General features: G+C 42.3%; 1 protein-coding gene across 1 annotated transcript; it reads left to right on the top strand.

The window, feature by feature from the left end:
- Nucleotides 1–18,660: 18,660 nt before the first annotated feature.
- LOC139180378 (olfactory receptor 9S13-like) lies at nucleotides 18,661–19,611 on the top strand. The gene has a single exon (XM_070782039.1). It carries the CDS (start codon nucleotides 18,661–18,663, stop codon nucleotides 19,609–19,611), a length of 951 nt encoding a protein of 316 aa, XP_070638140.1.
- Nucleotides 19,612–19,819: the final 208 nt, after the last annotated feature.

The raw sequence follows: 19,819 nt of genomic DNA, 5'->3' as shown, positions 1-19,819 counted from the left end.
TGTTGTGCATTTCACTAATGATTATTGGTGTTAAGCATCTTTTCATACTTTGTTGGAAACATGTAGTTCATCTCTGAAATTTTTCTATTGGGTTATTGGTCTTTTTAATTGTAGAAAAACATTTTATATTCTGATATTACCCCTTATCAGATATAAGATTTGGAAACGTTATCTCCCATCTCATAGGGTTTTTTTTTTTTTTTTTTTCTTTTCCACAGTGTTTCTTAAGTTTTTTTAGTACACTGGTTTCTCATCTTCATTTTGCCTATTTTGTCTACTTTTATTTTTTGTTTCAGTGCTTTTGTTATCATTTTCACTACATTAAACCAACAAGAAGAGTCAACAGTTGTATATGCACACCAAATATAGGAGCACCAAAAACAAAACATACACTAAGAAATATGAAGGGAATAATTTAAACTAATACAATAACATTAGGGGGTTTAACTACTGAATTCAATCAATGGAAAGATCACACAGACAGAAAATCAATATGGAAATACTGTCCTAAATGACACTTTGGACATATGGATTTAGTGGAAATATACAGAATATTTTATTCAAAAACAGAAGAATACATCTTCTTGTCAGGTGCATGTGGAATGTTTTTCCAGGATAGATCACAAACAAGGCTGCTAAACAACTCCCATTAACTTTAAGGTAATTGAAATTATATCAAGAATTTTTTCTCATCATGGAAGCATGAAGAGAAATAGACTACAAGAAAAAACAACAAAAAACAAAAACACATAAACAATATGCTCCTAAAAAACAAATGGGTGACTAAATTAATTGAAGAGGAAATTTTAAATAATGTGGAATTAAATGAAAAGGAAGATGAAACTATTCAAAATCTGTGGGATGCAACTAATGGAGTTCTATGAGAGAAGTTTACAGTGATAAAAGCCTACTTCAGAAAATAAAAATATCAAATAAAAAATCAAATTTCACAAATAAAGGAGCTAGGAAAAGAGAAAAAACAAAATCCAAATTTACTGAAAGGAATGAAATAATAAAATCAGCCCCAAAACAAAAGAGACTAAAAAACAATAGAAGAGATCAATGAGACTAAGAACTGGTTCTTTTAATAGATAAAGAAAAGTAATAAACGTGTAGCTAGACTCACTATGAAAAAAGACAGAGGGCCCAAGTAAGTAAAATCAGATGTGAAAAGAAGATACAAGGAACACCACAGAAATACAAAAGATTATAAGAGATTATTAGTAACTATTTTATGTCAATAAAACAGAAAATCTAGAAGTGAATAAAAACTGTACAACCCCTCAAGACTTAATTAGGAAAAAATAGAAAATATTATAAGTCCAATAATGAATAAGGAGATTTAATCAGTAATGAAAAATCACCCAATAAAGAAAAGCCAAGGATCAGATGGGTTCAGGATGCATTCTAGAAAATATTAAAAATAATTAATGCCCAAAGTTCTCGAATTATTCCAAAATATTGAACAGGAGGGAACACTCCCATACTCATTGTACAAGGCCAGCACTAGTCTAATACGAAAACAAGATAAGGCCACTACAGGAAAAGAAAACTAGAGCTCTATATCTGATAAATATAGATTGAAAAGTTCTCAATACAGCATTAGGAAACTGAATTCAATAGCATTTAAAATGATCGATCATATACCATTGTCAAATAGGATTCATCCAAGGGATGCAAGAATGTTTCAACATACACAATCAATCAAAGTGATAAAACACATTAACAAATGGAAGAGTAAAAATCATATGATCATCTCAATGGATGCAGAAAACACTGCTACCAAAACTCAGTATGAATTTGTGATAAAAACTCTCAACAAAGTAGATATAGAGGGAACATGAAAGTGAAGTGAAAGTCACTCAGTCATGTCCGACTCTTTGTGAGCCCAGGGACTATACAGTCCGTGGAATTGTCCAGGCTAGGATACTGGAGTGGGTAGCCTTTCCCTTATGCAGGGGATCGTCCCAACCCAGGAATCAAACCCAGGTCTCCTACATTGCAGGCAGCTTCTTTACCAGCTGAGCCACAAGGGAAGCCAATACAGACCATATGTATGTGAGAAACCCACAGTCAGCATCACACCCAGTGGTGAAAAGTTCCAAACTTTTCAACAGATGGGAGTGCCAACTCTTGCCATTTGCATTCAACATAGTACTGCAAGTCCTAGCCACAGCAATCAAACAAGAAAAAGACAAAAAGGATCCTAATTGGAAAGGAAGAAGTAAAACTGTCACTGTTTGCAGATGACATGATACTATATAAAGTAAATCTTCCGTTCAGTTCAGTTCTCGCTCAGTCGTGTCCAACTCTTTGTCATCCCATGAATCACAGCCCCCAAAGATAAAGTCTGACACTGTCTCCACTGTTTCCTCATCTATTTCTCATGAAGTGATGGGACCAGATGCCATGATCTTAGTTTTCTGAATGTTGAACTTTAAGCCAACTTTTTCACTCTCCTCTTTCACTTTCATCAAGAGGCTTTTTAGTTCCTCTTCACTTTCTGCCATAAGGGTGGTGTCACCTGCATATCTGAGGTTATTGATATTTCTCCCGGCAATCTTGATTCCAGCTTGTGCTTCTTCCAGCCCAGCGTTTCTCATGATGTACTCTGTATAGAAGTTAAATAAGCAGGGTGACAATATACAGCCTTTTCCTATTTAGAACTAGCCTGTTGTTCCATGTCCAGTTCTAACTGTTGCTTAAACACTACCAAAAAGCTTTTACGGCTTAAGAAATGAATTCCTTAAATTTCTGTAAAGGAATGAATATACAGAAATCCTTATGCTTCACTTAGTCATTCAGTCGTGTCCGACTCTTTGTGATCCCATGTACTGTAGCTCACCAGGCTCCTCCACCCATGGGATTTTCCAGGCAAGAATACTGGAATGGGTTGCCATTTCCTTCTCCAGGACAGAAATAATTACCTACACATTAATAAATATCTGCTAAAAAAAGAAATTAGCAAGACTATCCTGTTTATAATTACATCAGAACATATAAAATACCTAGGAATATATCTGAACAAAGAGGTAAAAGACTTGTACTCTGAAAAATGAAAAACAGTGATGAAAGAAATGGAAAACATAAATGGGGAGATATATATCATACAATTCATATGAAAATGCCAATGGAATTTCCCACAGAGCTAGAGTGAATAATGATAAGATTTCCTTGGTGGTCCAGTGGCTAAGACTTCATCTTCCACTGCAGGCTGCAAGGGTTCTATCTCTCGCAGGAAACTAAGATTCCACATGCTGTGTGGTACAGCCAAAAAAGGCGGGGTGGGCTCAAAAGACTATTTATAGCCAACACAGTCTTGAGAAAGAAAAGCAAAAATGAAAGCATCACACTCCCTGATTTTAAACTATACTACAAAGCGACAGTAGTGAAAAAAGTATAATACTGGTACAAAAACAGACATATATTAATTGAACAAACTGGAGAGCCCAGAAATAAACTCATCCTTAAACAGTCTAATGCTCTATGGCAAAGGACCCAAGAATACACAATTTGGAAAAAGACAGAGGCTTCAATAAGTGATACTGAGAAAACTAAACAGGTATAGGTAAGACAGTGAAGCCGGACCACATTCTTACTTTATGTAAAAAAGAAAAAATTCACAAAATAGGTTAAAGACTTAAAGGTAAGTCCTGAAACCATTCCATGAAATTAAAAGACACTTACCCCTTGGAAGGAAAGTTATGACCAACCTAGATAGCATATTAAAAAGCAGAGACATTACTTTGTCAACAAAGGCCCATCTAGTAAAGACTATGTTTTTTTCCAGTGGTCATGTATGGATGTGAGAGTTGAACTGTGAAGAAAGCTGAGCACAGAAGAATTGATCCTTTTGAACTGTGGTGTTGGAGAAGACTCTTGAGAGTCCCTTGGGCTGCAAGGAGATCCAACCAGTCCATTCTAAAGGAGATCAGTCCTGGGTGTTCATTGGAAGGACTGATGCTGAAGCTGAAATTCCAATACTTTGGCCACCTGATGCAAAGAGTTGACTCATTGGAAAAGACCCTGATGCTGGGAAAGATTGAAGGCAGGAGGATAAGGGGATGACAGAGGATAAGATGGTTGGATGGCATCACCGACTCAATGGACATGAGTTTGGGTGAACTCCGGGAGTTGGTGATGGACAGGGAGGCCTGGTGTGCTGCGGTTCATGGGGTCTCAAAGGGTCCGACACAACTGAGCGACTGAAATGAACTGAACCGAAACGAAACCATTAATCTCCAACAAGAAACATAGGCAGTATGCTCTTTCACATCTCAGCAACATTTTTTGGATATACTTCCTCAAAAGCAATGGAAATGAAAGCAAAAATAAACAAATGGTGTTACAGAAAGCAAAAAAACTTTTGTACAATGAAGAAAATCATCAACAAAATGAAATAGCAAACTAATGAATGAGAAAGATATTTGCAAATGATATGTTTGATAAGGGTTTAATATCCAAAACACATGAAGAAATCTACAATTATAAATGAAAAACAAAACCACCCAATTAAAATGGACAGAGGCATGAATTAGACATTTTCCAAAGATGCAGATGGCCAGATCAGATCAGATCAGTCGCTCAGGCCAACAGGCATTTAAAAAGATGTTCAATATCACTTGTCATCAGATATCTAAACCAAATTTCAATATTACTTCATACCTGTTCAAACAATTATCTTCTGAAAGACAACAAATCACAATTATTGGCAAGTATGTCTCCGGGAGTTGGTGATGGACAGGAAGGCCTGGCATGCTGCGATTCATGGGGTCGCAAAGAGTCAGACACGACTGAGTGACTGATCTGATCTGATGTGGAGGAAAAGGAACCCTGAGGAACTGTTGGTGGGATTTAAATTTGTTGTGGCTGCTGTACAGAACGGTATGGAGTTTCCTCAAAAAATAGAAAGAGAACTGCTATGTGATCCAGGAATTTCACTTCTGGGTATCTACCTGAAGAAAAGAATAAAGCCAATTTGAAAAAATATACACATTTCAATGTTTTTTGCACCATTCTTTACAATAGTCAGGATAAGAAAATAACCTAAGTGTCCACTGAGAGATGGATGGATAAAAAAAATGTAATATACACATGTATATACACAGAGGCACAAACAAAATGGAGTGAAACCCAACCATACAGTAAGGAAAGCCCGCTATTTGGTACCACATTGATGGAATTAGAGGGTATTACCCTAACTGAACAGACAGGGAAAGTAAATGTCATACGAATTCACTTACATGTGCAATTTAAAAAGCAATGAAAAAAAAATAACAAAGCTGAATAAGACTCAGACACAGAGAACAAATTGCTAGTTGCCAGAAGAGAGGATGTTGAAGGGGATAAACATGTGAAGGAATGTAGAGATATAAACCTTACGTATATAATAAATAAACCACTGGTGTGTCATACACAGCATAACGAAAGTGGTTAGTAGTATTTTAAAACTTTGTAAGGGGTCAGATGGCTATTAGACTTACTGAGGTGATCATTTCATAGTGTATGTGAATGTCAAATCACTATGCAGTACACCAGAAAATAACATCGTATTAATCATAAACTATCAGTTCATTTAAGACGCTCAGTCGTGTCCAACTGTTTGCGACTCCATGGACTGCAGCATGCCAGCCTTCCAGGTCCATCACCAACTTCCCAAGTTCACCCAAACTCATATCCGTTGAGTCGGTGATGCCGTACAACCATCTCATCCTCTGTTGTCCCTTTCTCCTCCTGACTTCAATCTTTCCCAGCATCAGGGTCTTTTCCAAGCAGTCCATTTTTCACATCAGGTGGCCAAAGTATTGGAGTTTCAGCTTCAGCATCAGTCCTTCCAATGAATATTCAGGACTGATTTCCTTTAGGATGGACTGGTTGGATCTCCTTGCTGTCTAAGGCACACTCAGAAATCTTCTCCAACACCACAGTTCAACAGTATCAATTCTTTGGTGTTCAGCTTCTTTAGGTCTAACTTTCCCATCCATACCTCACTACTGGAAAAACCATAGCTTTAACTAGACAGACCTTTGTTGGTCTCTGCTTTTTCATATGCTGTCTAGATTGGTCCTAGCTTTCTTCCAAGGAGCAAGTGTCTTTTAATTTCATGGCTGCAGTGATTTTGGAGCCAAAGAAAATAAAGTCTCTCACTGTTTTCATTGTTTCCCCACTATTTGCCATGGAGTGATGGGACCAGCAAAAAAGCAAGAGAGTTCCAGAAAAACATCTATTTCTGCTTTATTGACTATGCCAAAGCCTTTGACTGTGTGGATCATAATAAACTATAGAAAATTCTGAAAGAGATGGGCATCTCGGACTACCTGACCTGCCTCTTGAGAAACCTATATGCAGGTCAGGAATAAACAGTTAGAAATGGACATGGAAAAACAGACTGGTTTCAAATTGGGAATGGAGTACCTCAAGGATGTATATTGTCACCCTGATTATTTAACGTATATGCAGGGTACACCATGAGAAACGCTGGGCTGGAGGAAGCCCAAACAGGAATCAAGATTGCCGGGAGAAACATCAATAACCTCAGATATGCAGATGACATGACCCTTACGGCAGAAAGTGAAGAGGAACTCAAAAGCCTCTTGATGAAAGTGAGAGAGGAGAGTGAAAAAGTGGGCTTAAAGCTCAACATTCAGAAAACGAAGATCATGGCATCCAGTCCCCTCACTTCATGGAAAATAGATGGGGAAACAGTGTCAGACTTTATTTTTTGGGCCTCCAAAATCACTGCAGATGGTGATTGCTGCCATGAAATTAAAAGACACTCACTCCTTGGAAGGAAAGTTATGACCAACCTAGATAGCATATTCAAAAGCAGAGACATTACTTTGCCAACAAAGGTTCATCTAGTCAAGGCTATGGTTTTTCCTGTGGTCATGTATGGATGTGAGAGTTGGAGTGTGAAGAAAGCTGAGGGCCAAAGAATTGATGCTTTTGAATTGTGGTGTTGGAGAAGACTCTTGAGAGTCCCTTGGACTTCAAGGAGATCCAATCAGTCCATCCTAAAGGAGATCAGTCCTGGGTGTTCATTGGAAGGACTGATGATGAAGCTGAAACTCCAATGTTTTGGTCACTTCATGCTAAGAGTTGACTCATTGGAAAAGACTCTGATGCTGGGAGGGATTGGGGGCAGGAAGAGAAGGGGATGACAGAAGATGAGATGGCTGGATGGCATTACCAACTCGATGGAAAAGAGTTTGTGTAAACTCCAGGAGTTGGTGGTGTACAGGGAGGCCTGGCATGCTGCGATTCATGGGGTCGCAGAGTCGGACATGACTGAGGGACTAAATTGAACTGAACTGATGGGACCAGATGCCATGATCTTCAGTTTCTGAATGCTGAGCTTTAAGCCAGCTTTTTCACTCTCTTCTTTTAATTTCATTAAGAAGCTCTTTAGTTCTTCTTCGCTTTCTTATATAAAGGTGGTGTCATCTGCATATCTGAGTTTATTGATATTTCTCCTGGCAATCTTGATTCCACTTCTGCTTCATCCAACCAAACATTTCTCATGGTGTACTCTGCATATAAGTTAAATAAGCAGGGTCACTATATACAGCCTTGATGTACTTTTTTCCCAGTATGGATCAGATCAGATCAGATCAGTCGCTCAGTCGTGTCTGACTCTTTGCGACCCCATGAATCACAGCACGCCAGGCCTCCCTGTCCATCACCAACTCCTGGAGTTCACTCAGACTCACGTCCATCGAGTCAGTGATGCCATCCAGCCATCTCATCCTCTGTCGTCCCCTTCTCCTCCTGCCCCAATCCCTCCCAGCATCAGGGTCTTTTCCAATGAATCAACTCTTCCTATGAGGTAGCCAAAGTACTGGAGTTTCAGCTTTAGCATCATTCCTTCCAAAGAAATCCCAGGGCTGATCTCCTTCAGAATGGACTGGTTGGATCTCCTTGCAGTCCAAGGGACTCTCAAGAGTCTTCTCCAACAACACAGTTCAAAAGCATCAATTCTTTGGCCCTCAGCTTTCTTCACACTCCAACTCTCACATCCATACATGACCACAGGAAAAACCATAGCCTTGACTAGATGAACCTTTGTTGGCAAAGTAATGTCTCTGCTTTTGAATATGCTATCTAGGTTGGTCATAACTTTCCTTCCAAGGAGTAAGCGTCTTTTAATTTCCTGGCTGCAGTCACCATCTGTAGTGATTTTGGAGCCCAGAAAAATAAAGTCTGACACTGTTTCCACTGTTTCCCCACTATTTCCCATGAAGTGGTGGGATCGGATGCCATGATCTTCGTTTTCTGAATGTTGAGCTTTAAGCCAACTTTTTCACTCTCCACTTTCACTTTCATCAAGAGGCTTTTGAGTTCCTCTTCACTTTCTGCCATAAGAGTGAGAGAGTCAGTTCCTAGGCAGGTTGATAGGGAGTCTAGGGGTCCCCAAGGAGAGAGGGGTCTGGAATTCTCAAGGAGGCAGAAAGGACAAACTTTTTGTTCTTTCTCCACATTCCTTAGGATTATATAACAATGATGTATCCTGCCTAAGGACAGTCTTTGGATTCAACCTTCTGTTATCTTAAAATGTTAATTATGGGAGTAGACCTGGTCTTTACAAGGATGTATTTTGCCTGAGGACAGTGTTATCTTAAAATGTAAATTACTGGAGTAGGTCTGATGAGGTCTTTACAACCTCCAGATATTCTTTGGATTATATAACTTCATTGTTAACACTAGCAAGGGGGTACTCTTTCTACCCCCTTCTGATGCCTATGTCAGAAGGTTTCTCTATCTCCTTTATACTTTAATAAAACTTTATTACACAAAAGCTCTGAGCGATCAGGCCTTGTCTCTGGCCCCGGATTGAATTCTTCCCCTCCGGGGGCCAAGAATCCCAGTGTATTCGCGTGATTCAACAACAACCTTTCAAGGGTGATGTTATCTGCATATCTGAGGTTATTGATATTTCTCCCGTCAATCTTGATTCCAGCTTGTGTTTCTTCCAGTCCAGCGTTTCTCATGATGTACTCTGCATGTAAGTTAAATAAACAGGGTGACAATATACAGCCTTGACGAACTCCTTTTCCTATTTGGAACCAGTCTGTTGTTCCATGTCCAGTTCTAACTGTTGCTTCCTGACCTGTATGGAACCAGTCCATTATTCCATGTCTGGTTCTAAACGTTGCTTCTTGACTTACATACACATTTCTCAAGCCACAGATCAGGTGGCCTGGTGTTCCCATGTCTCTAAGAATTTTCCACAGTTTGTGTGATCCACACAGTCAAAGGATTTGGCGTAGTCAATAAAGCAGAAGTAGATGCTTTTCCGGAACTCTATTGTTTTTTTGATGATCCAACACAAGTTGGCAATTTGATCTATGGTTCCTCTGCCTTTTCTAAATCCAGCTTGAACATCTACAGGTTCACAGTTCACGTACAGTTGAAGCCTGGCTTGGAGAATTTTGAGCATTACTTTGCTAGCATGTGAGATGAGGGCAATTGTGTAGTAGTTAGAACATTTTTCAGCATTACCTTTCTTTGGGGTTGGAATTAAAACTGACCTTTTCCAGTCCTGTGGCCACTGCTGAGTTTTCCAAATTTGCTGACACATTGAGTACAGCATTTTCACAGCATCATCTTTAAGGATTTGAAATAACTCAACTGGATTTCCATCACCTCCACTAGCTTTGTTCCTAATGATGTATCCTAAGGCCCACTTGACTTTGCATTCCAGGATGTCTGTCTCTACATGAGTGATCACACCATTGTGATTATCTGGGTCATGAAGATCTTTTTTGTGTAGTTCTTCTGTATATGCTTGCCACCTCTTCTTAATATCTTCTGCTTCTGTTAGGTTCATACCATTTCCGTCCTTTACTGAGCCCATCTTTGCATGAAATGGTCCCTTGGTATCTCTAATTTCCTTGAAGAGATCTCTAGTCTTTTCCATTCTATTGTTACCCCCTATTTCTTTGCATTGATCACTGAGGAAGGCTTTCTGATCTCTCCTTGCTATTCTTAGGAACTCTACATTCAAGTGGGTATATCTTTCCTTTTCTCCTTTGCCTTTAGCCTTTCTTCTTTTCACAGATATTTGTAAGGCCTCCTCAGACAACCATTTTGTCTTTTTGCATTTCTTTTTCTTGGGGATTATTTTGGTGACTGCCTCTTCTACAGTGTCACAAACCTCCGTCCTTCAGGCACTCTATCAGATCTCATCCCTTCAATCTATTTGTCACTTCCACTGTATAATTGTAAGGGATTTGATTTAGGTGATACCCAAATAGTCTGGAGGTTTTCCCTACTTTCTTCGATTTAAGTCTGAATTTGGCAATGAGTTCATGTCCTGAGACACAGTCAGCTCTTGGTGTTCCTTTTGCTGGCTGTATAGAGATTCTCCATATTTGGCTGCAAAGAATATAATCAATCTGATTTCAGTACTGACCATCTGGTGATGTCCATGTGTAGAGTCTTCTCTTGTGTTGTTGGAAGAGGGTGTTTGCCATGACCAGTGCGTTCTTTGGCAAAACTCTACTAGCCTTTGCCCTGCTTCATTCTGTACTCCAAGGCCAAATTTGCCTGTTACTCTAGGTATCTCTTGACATCCTAATTTTGCATTCCAGTCCCCTTTAATGAAAATGACATCTATTTTGGCTGTTAGTTCTAGAAGGTCTTGTAGGTCTTCATAGAAGCTCTCTACTTCAGCCTCGTCAGCATTACTGGTTGGGGCATAGACTTGGATTACTGTGTTAATGAATGGTTTGCCTTGGAAACTAACAGAGATCTTTCTGTCGTTTCTGAGATTGCATCCAAGTACTGAATTTCAGACTCTTTATTTGACTATGGTGGCTACTCCATTTCTTCTAAGGGATTCTTTCCCACAGTAATAGATATAATGGTCATCTGAGTTAAATTCACCCATTCCAGTCCATTTTAGTTCACTGATTCCTAAAATGTTGATGTTCACTCTTGCCATCTTCTGTTTGACCACTTTTAATTTACCTTGATTAATGGACCTAACTTCCCAGGTTCCTATGCAATATTGCCCTTTACAGCATCAGACTTCACTTCCATCACCATTACATCCACAACTGGGTGTTCTGTTTTGCTTTGGCTTCATCTTTTCATTCTTTCTGGAATTATTTCTCCACTGATCTCCAGTAGCATATTGGGCACCTTCCGACCTGGAGAGTTCATCTTTCAGTGTCCCATCCTTTTGCCTTTTCATACCGTTCATAGAGTTCTCAAGGCATGAGTACCGAAGTGCTTTCCCAGTCCCTTCCCCAGTGGACCATGTTTTGTCAGAACCCTGTGATTGTGGCTTTCATCTGTCTGCCCTCTGAAGGAGAAGGACAAGAGGCTTATGGAAGCTTCCTGATGGGAGAGACTGCCTGAGGGAGAACTGGGTTTTGTCCTGATGGGCGGGGCCATGCTCAGTAGATCTTTAATCCAATTTTCTATTGATGGAAGTGGATGTGTTCCCTTCCTGGTGTTTGACCTGAGGCCAAACACCTCAGGTGTTTGACCTGAGGCCAAATGGTGGAGTTAATGAAGATAATGGCGACCTCCTTCAAAAGGTCTTGTGCGCATTGCCACACTCAATGCCTCTGACCCTGCAGCAGGCCACTGACAACCCATGCCTTCACTGGAGACTCTTGAACACTTACAGGCAGGTCTGGGTCACTCTCTTGCGGCGTCACTGCTCCTTTATCCTGGGTCCTGGTGTGCACAGGGTTTTGTTTGTGCCCTACAGGAGTCTGCTTTCCCAGTCCTGTTTAAGTTCTGGTGGCTCTAATGTGGGTTAATGGCGACCTCCTCCAAGAAGACTTATGCCCTACCCAGGTCTGTTGCCCCCAGAACCCCTGCCCCTGAAGCAGGCCACTACTGATCCATACCTCCACCCGAGACATTCAAACACAGTTCTGTCTCAGTCTCTATGGGGTCTCTGGGTCCTGGTGTGCACAAGGTTTGAGCCATCCGAGCATCTCTGGGGGTTATGGGGTTTGATTCTAAACGTATTTTGCCCCTCCTACCATCTTGCTGGAGCTTCTCCTTTGCCCTTAGGTGTGGGGTATCTGTTTTTGGTGAGATCCAACATTCTCCTGTTGACGGTTGTTCAGCAGTGAGCTGTAATTTTAGCACATCCTTCTACTCCATCATCTTGAAACAGCCACCAACTATACTACAACTTAAAAACTCTTCATGTAGCAACATCAACTATACTGAACCTTAAAAATTATTTATGGCAAGACTCACCTGAGATAACGGACATAAATAAAACAACTTAGATAATGGCTGGTATAGAAGAGACAATTGATGGATAAATATTCATTGTGGCCTGATAACTGATCATTCCAAAGAGAAATTAAATCTTTAAACTTTGTTCCTTGGTATTTCACCTCAACCAAATATGAATGACCTAGTTTTAAATAGCAATAACAATTAAAATATTAATTTAAATACATGCCCAAAGTGCCACCCCTTGTGAGTTTGATGTCAGTAGAAATAGTTTGGGCTTGAATGACTCAGATTTGACAAACAGTATCTCTCACAGAAGAGAGAGGTGGGGTCTAATGAAAAATCTTCGTTCCTGTTAGGGCAGAAGCTCTCTTGGGCTCCTGTTCAACCACCCTAAGGGCATGGATAACATTGCCTTGAACTCCAGTCATAGCATTCACTTTTCTCATCTAGGATAGGAAAAATGAAGTATTCATGTGTGTATTTTATGTTTATATATTTATAGAAAAAAATCACCGCATCATACCTACTCATGGAATTCACCACAATCCAAGATAGATAAATATTTTTACCTAAATGTCACTGTCATTTTGCCCACTCCCAAATCTTGTTCTCCAAAGGTAATCATTATCATGGCTCTATAAGTCAATGCTATTCATTCTTTTTCTTAATTTACTTATTTTTAATTGGAGGATAATTGCTTTACAGCTATCAATTCTTGATTCAGCTTTTACATAATGAACAAATTGATTGAAAATAGAACGCACCATGTCAAAGCATGTCCAAAGGACTTGGAAAAAAAGAAGGAGGATGGGGAGGGTGAGAGGCAGGAGGAGGAGGAAAAGAACCTGAAAAAATGAAGATTTCTTTTACTGACATCCCAATCGAAACTGCAGTGTTGTCAAATATCTAATAGAAAAATAACTAAATTCGACTACCTAAAAATACTTTGAAAACTTATAAGAACTCATTGGCAGTAGGAAACCCAAATGAAAATAAAAGGCATAGATTTAACACACTATCAGAATAAGAAAGGATGAGGAAAACAGACTCCTACTACTGGTTGTGAGTCATTCAGTTCAGTTCAGTTCAGTCTCTCAGTCATGTCCGACTCTTTGCAACCCCATGGACTGCAACACCCCAGGGTTCGCTGTCCATCACCAACTCCTGAAGCTTGCTCAAACTCATGTCCATTTTTAAACCCACCTTGAACACCTGGGAGTCCTCAGCTGAGGGGGAAAAAAGCGTCTTATGCGTCTTTTGATTCATGAATCCACATCTAGATATACACATTAGAGGTAGGGTAGGGGCGGGGGGCGGGAAGATCCATTACATAACATACTTTATTGAAAAAAACAAAGAAAAAGTGAGTAAATTAGTATCTTTCTAAAGATGTGTTCGCAAGCAGTTAGGCTATGTTTTCATGTTTAAAGCAATTTAAATAACTAAACTAGAAAATGGAAGGTTTGGGAAAGGTGATCAAGATCTATACAGAGTACATTTCGACATAAAGTTGGACAGAGGGCATACTCCTAAGATAGGGGTGTGAAGGTATATATTGCTGACCTTGCCAGGTGAAAGCAAGCTCCCTTACTACCCTCCTGTGTCAGTCACCAGGACCACCACACTAATTAACAAATCTCTAGGAAAACATTCTTCCTTGCCTCTACCTGGCTTCTGGAGACTCCTTGGCACTCCTTCCCCTGCTGCTGCATCACTCCAAACTCTGTCCCATCTTTACATGCCCACCGCCCTGGGTCTTGTCTCTGTATCATTTCCTCTTCTTAGAAGGACACCAGTCTTTGGATGTGCTGCTGCTGCTGCTAAGTCGCTTCAGTCATGTCCGACTCTGCACTACCCCATAGACGGCAGCCCACCAGGCTCCCGGGTCCCTGGGATTCTCCAGGCAAGAACACTGGAGTGGATTGCCATTTCCTTCTCCATGCATGCAAGTGAAAAGTGAAAGTGAAATTGCTCAGTCGTGTCCGACTCTTAGCGAATCCATGGACTGCAGCCCACCAGGCTCCTCCATCCATGGGATTTTCCAGGCAAGAGTACTGGAGTGGGGCACCGTTGCCTTCTCCTCTTTGGATGTGGGGCCCACCTAATGCAGCATGGGGCTTCCCAGGTGGCTCAATGGTAAAGAACCTGCCTGCAATGTAGGAGACGTGGATTTGATCTCTGGATCAGGAAGATCCCCTGGACAAATAAATGGCAACCCACTCCAGTATTCTTGCCTGGGAAATCCAGTGGACAGAGGAGCAGAGGGGGCTACAGTTCCTGGGGTCACAAAAGATTCGGACATGACTGAGCAACTTAACAACAGTGAGCATGACCTCCTTTTAATAATTCATTAAAAAAAAAAAAAACCTTAGTTCAGTGATATTTTATGAGTTTCAAGAGAATTTATATTCTGCAGTTGTGATTGCAATGTTCTATCTATGCCCAGTAGGTCCGTTTAGCTAATATTTTGAACCAATTCTAACATGTGACTACAATTTTTCTGTTTCTTTTGTTAGTTACTGAATGAGATGAATATCAACCATGATGGATGTTTTTCATTTCTTCTTAACTCTGTCAGTTTCTACTATGTATATTTTTAATCATATTAGTCACATAAAATTTAAACTTTCCAGATATGCACTTGGATTGAACATTTTCCTTAATAAACATCCCTTTATAAGAATTTTTTCTCCTGAAATCCTTTTTGTCTAATGATTATTGAGATATAGCTGCCTTCTTCTTATTTTTAGAATATTTATGATACTACTTTTTCTGCTTTTTACTTTCATACTTTCTATATTTTAATGTTACACACATATCACCTTTATACTTTGGTTTGGGATTCTGTCCAGGATTTAAATGTTTTGTTTTTACAGACACATTTACTCAACCTGCACTGAAGGAAGGGCCACAGTGTGACTTAGAGAGGGCTGTGTCATTTCCACAGGCACTGGGTCCTGCACATCACCCTTCATCACACCAACATACCAGGATGAAGCAGAGGAAGAAGGCAGGCTGTGGGCCAGGAGGACACACCTGCAGTCCTGGGGAAGCCTTTCCAAAGAGGGCCACTGGGTCGCTCTAAGTTAACTTGCTTCCCATTGGATGAACCCCAGTACTCCTGGAGGGAGATCGGGCTTCCTGTCTCCTCTGTTTGGGCTGAGAGGTATCAGAGGAAGTTTGGCCACAGGACTGCATCTTCCTGGGATCCGGGGAGTTGGGAGTCCCAGTGCACTTAGAGGCCAAGTAACAGCTAATTGGTCATTTGAGGCCAAGAGTCCCAGCTGCACCACACGGAGAGCATCTTCCCAGTAGAGTGACCTAAAGATGCAGATGCCATGAATACTAGCCAGCTCAGGGGACAGGACAAGGAGGAACAGGTGAGTTGAGTCCACCCCACTTCCTACTTGTACCAAGACTAAAGACCCGAGTGTTTCCTGCATCAACTTGGAGTACCTGGCCTGCCTCTCACTGTGACCCCAGGTGCCTTCCTCTGAAACCTTTCCAATCACACTTCATTGCACAGAAAGCTAGACCTGAACAGGCTGGAGAGTCCTCTGTACCAACTCATTATCATCAGCACACCCCTGGGTCAGGAGCCCTGTCAACCCTGGGAGCAAAAGGTCCTTGGTGAGTCACGCCCCTTCTGACATCACAGGAGAAGTTCAGTCTTCACTTAGCAGCGTGTGGGTAAGCATCACTGATAGATGAGTCCTGAGAGCCTGAAGCCTGATCAACACTCTCCCCCCACCCACCTACTACTATGAGCCAGGGTCAGTTATGGCAGAGGTCCGAAATTTAAAGCGAGTAGAAATAATAAGGGGTCTCATATAAATGCAGGCTTTAATCTAATTCCTGAGATTCTATATTTCTGACAATCTCCAGGTGATGCTGGTGCTGTAGGAGCAACAAGTTTACCTGAAGGACTCAAGTGTAGTTAATACAAATGGAGGCTTACAGACATCAGTAGACTTTTTGCTTTATCTGGGAAGGTACATCTCAGGCTCAGCTCACAAGTAGGTTTACTGAAGTTGCAACCATAAGCCCATTGAGTCATTTCAATAACTCAAGGCAATGTGTGAGTTTGTTTTCTCAGAAACCAAGCTCGGTTTCTGAGGTAAACATGTCAATCTCTACTCATGGGCTTCCTCAGACATCCTAGGAGTCACTGTTGTGATGATCAAAGGCCCCTGAGGTGGACAAACTGTCCTGGAAACAGAACAGAAACCCCAGGGGACATAGAAGCCAGACAGCTGGCCTGGGGTGGTGGGGAGAAGATGGTCACTGTGGTCACAGTGAATCTATTGTGTGTATGGCCAGGGAGTGAACAGAATGGACAGCAAAAGCTTGACCATGATGACTGTGACTGTTTGCACAGGACAGAGGTGGGAGGCAAGGGTCGGTGACCATGGAGTGTAAGGCAGACCACCAACTCTGCTCTTAGCACCAGCTTCAAATACATATTATATTAAACCCTGCCTGAGCATCCAGGCCAGACTGTCCCCTCTGCCATCATGTGAGAGTTGGAGTCAAGTCTGCCAGAAGAGGAAAACTGGACAACCTACATGGTCATCTACATTCTGTTTTGTTGGAAAGAATGAACTCTCTCAGACCACCTTCTAAGAAAACTTAAGGTTGAGGGAACTTCAGGGTCATCAGTCCTCTATAGGCACCACTGACCACCCATCCTCTGCCCACACACCCCCACTCCCAGGCTAGCACTGTGATGCTGCAGGTATGACCTCTAGAAAACATGAAAGAGCTCTAAAATTGTCTTCCACCCTCTTATTAATCCTCTTTGTCTTCCTAGGAGGCACTATGGCTCTGTATCCATCTTCCTTCACCACTCCTTCTCATTTAGGATAGATCTTCCCCCAAGAATTCCTCTGGCCATTACGGAGCTGGTTCCCATGTCCCATGTGAGTGTAGTGGTCAGCTCTGCTCAGGAAAGTGCTAGGCTGTGACAGGGACAGGAAGAAGCACCTTATGGAAGATCCAAAGGGTGCAGATGTGACAGTGTTGAAAGTGAAAGTATCAGTCGCTGAGTCGTGTCTGACTCTTTGTGACCCCATAGACTGTAGCCTGCCAGGCTCCTCTGTCCATGGAATTCTCCAGGCAAGAATGCTGGAGTGGGTAGCCATTCCCTCCTCCAGGGGATCTTCCTGAACCAGGGATTGTACGCAGGTCTCCTACATTGCAGGCAGATTCCTTACTGTCTGAGCCACCAATGTTAATGGTTCCCATTGTTCAAAGTAATCAAGCCCTCGTGGTGTGCCAAGGAGCCAGATGCATGGAGTAAGGACAAAGAGATGACATAACTATGTGCTGAATGTGTGAAAGTGTCTGTCTTGCTCCATCTGTGGCCATAGAGCTGGGCTGCTCCCTGTCCACAGATTGTCCAGTATCTGGACATTGCAAGAAAGAACCTTTAAAATATCAAAGATGCAGAGATCTCTAACAATGGTTGCCATCAAGGTCCCAGCTCAGTGACAAAGATGCCAAGTTAAATCTCAGGGCCTGCAGGAGAGACAGGCAAAGCACCACACTAGCCTGGTGATGGCAGGGCCCTGATATGCTTGTAGACTAGCCTGGGGATAGAACTATCATTGAGTAACATCCTGATGGCAAGACGTGTTTAACACTTTCTGAAATTAAAGAATGAGTTAAAAAAAAAAAAAGGGGGAAAGTGAAGTCACTCAGTCATGTCTGACTCTGCGACCCCATGGACTACAGCCTACCAGGCTCCTCCATCCATAGCATTTTCCAGGCAAGAATACTGGAGTCGGGCACCATTTCCTTCAGGGGCAAAAATGCAGGATAAGATATCAGAGAAGGTTCAGAAATGGCACAGCTCAGGATCAAACCCATGGGAAGGGAGAACATGTCCTTTAAAGCAAGGACAAGGAGATGGAAGCCATTCTTACACAGTAGACTCTCAGCTTGACGTGACCCCTGGAACCATCTCATAGCAAACACTCAGAGTCTCCCACAGAGTGAGTGTTTCAAGCATACTTTGTTGCTGTTTAGTGGCTTGGTTGTGTGTGACTCTTTGTGACCCCATGACTGTAAATCTCCAAGCTCCTCTGTCCATGAGTTCTCCCAGGTAAGAATACCTGAGTGGGTTGCCATTTCTTCTCCAGGAGATCTTCCCAAACCAGGGATCGAACCTGAGTCTCCTGCCTTGCAGGCAGAGTCTTTACCTCTCAGCCACCAAGGAAGCCCTCCAAGCACACTTAGATATTAGTAAATGAGAGGAAATGTTTGCCATTTCAGGTCAGTCTGAGTTCATCAGGAGACGAACAGGGCAGCTGGTGGTCTGTTGGTCAGTGGACTGTAAGGCCTTGAAGTGCTTCTGTTTTCCAAGAGAGTGTCCCCTTGTGAGTTTGACCTGCTCCCTCTCACTGCGTCTCACCTGCTCTCTGCTGTCTGCCGCTTGTTGCTCAGCTGAGAGCCATGTCACCTCAAGGCAATGGAAACCTCTTGGTGATGCCTCTGCAGGAGTTTGTGCTGGATGGGTTTGAGGGTGGTCCACAGACCCTGGCCCTGCTCTTTGCTCTGTTCCTGGCCCTGTATGTGATGGCTGTCCTGGGGAACATCACCATGATCGTGGTCATCACCCTGGATGCCCGTCTGCACTCTCCAATGTACTTCTTCCTCAAGAACCTCTCCTTTGTGGACCTGTGTTACTCATCTGTCATCGCCCCCAAGGCCCTGGTCAACTTCCTCTCCTCCTCCAAGGTCATCACCTTTGACGGATGTATCATCCAGTTTTTCTTTTTTGCCCTACTGGGCACCACAGAGGCATTACTCCTGGCCATGATGGCCTATGACCGCTTTGTGGCCATCTGCAGCCCCCTACACTACCCCATCACCATGTGCCCCTCAGTGTGTGCCCGCCTGGTGCTGGTCTCCTACTGTGGAGGCTGCCTCAACTCCATCCTGCAGGCCAGCTTCACATTCACTCTCCCGTTCTGCAGCTCCAACCACATCGACCACTTTTTCTGTGATGTGCCGCCTCTGCTCAAGCTTGCCTGTGCTGACACAACCATCAATGAGCTGGTCATGTTTGGCCTCTGTGGCCTCATCATCGTGGGCACCACACTTGTGGTCCTCGTCTCCTATGGCTACATCACAGTGACCATCCTGAGGATGCACTCAAGAGGAGGGAGACACAAGCTCTTCTCCACCTGTGGCTCCCACATGACAGCCGTGTCCCTCTTTTATGGGACCCTTTTTGTCATGTATGCTCAGCCAGGAGCTGTGGAGTCCATGGAGCAGGGCAAGGTGGTCTCTGTCATCTACACCCTGGTCATCCCGATGCTCAACCCCCTCATCTACAGTCTGAGAAACAAGGACGTGAAGGATGCCTTGTGGAGACTGGGGCAGAGACACACAGCCACGTGAAGGATGATGGCCCCAGAGACAGTGTCCTGAGAACAAGAGAAGATGGCTTCATGGAAGGGACTGGATTTGGTTTGAAAAATTCATCCCCATTTATCTAACCCACTCTTTCGTCCAGTGTTACATTCTACTGTTTATGAAGCAATGATGCTCCACAAACTGCAAGTGTGAGAAATAAAGATAGATAAGGCTTCTTCATTCCCCCTAGAGA

This window comes from Bos indicus, chromosome 3, assembly GCF_029378745.1.
Source record: "Bos indicus isolate NIAB-ARS_2022 breed Sahiwal x Tharparkar chromosome 3, NIAB-ARS_B.indTharparkar_mat_pri_1.0, whole genome shotgun sequence".
NCBI classification, from domain to species: Eukaryota; Metazoa; Chordata; class Mammalia; order Artiodactyla; family Bovidae; genus Bos; species Bos indicus.
Note: the sequence above shows the minus strand (reverse complement) of the source record. Positions and strands in the feature narration are given on the sequence as shown.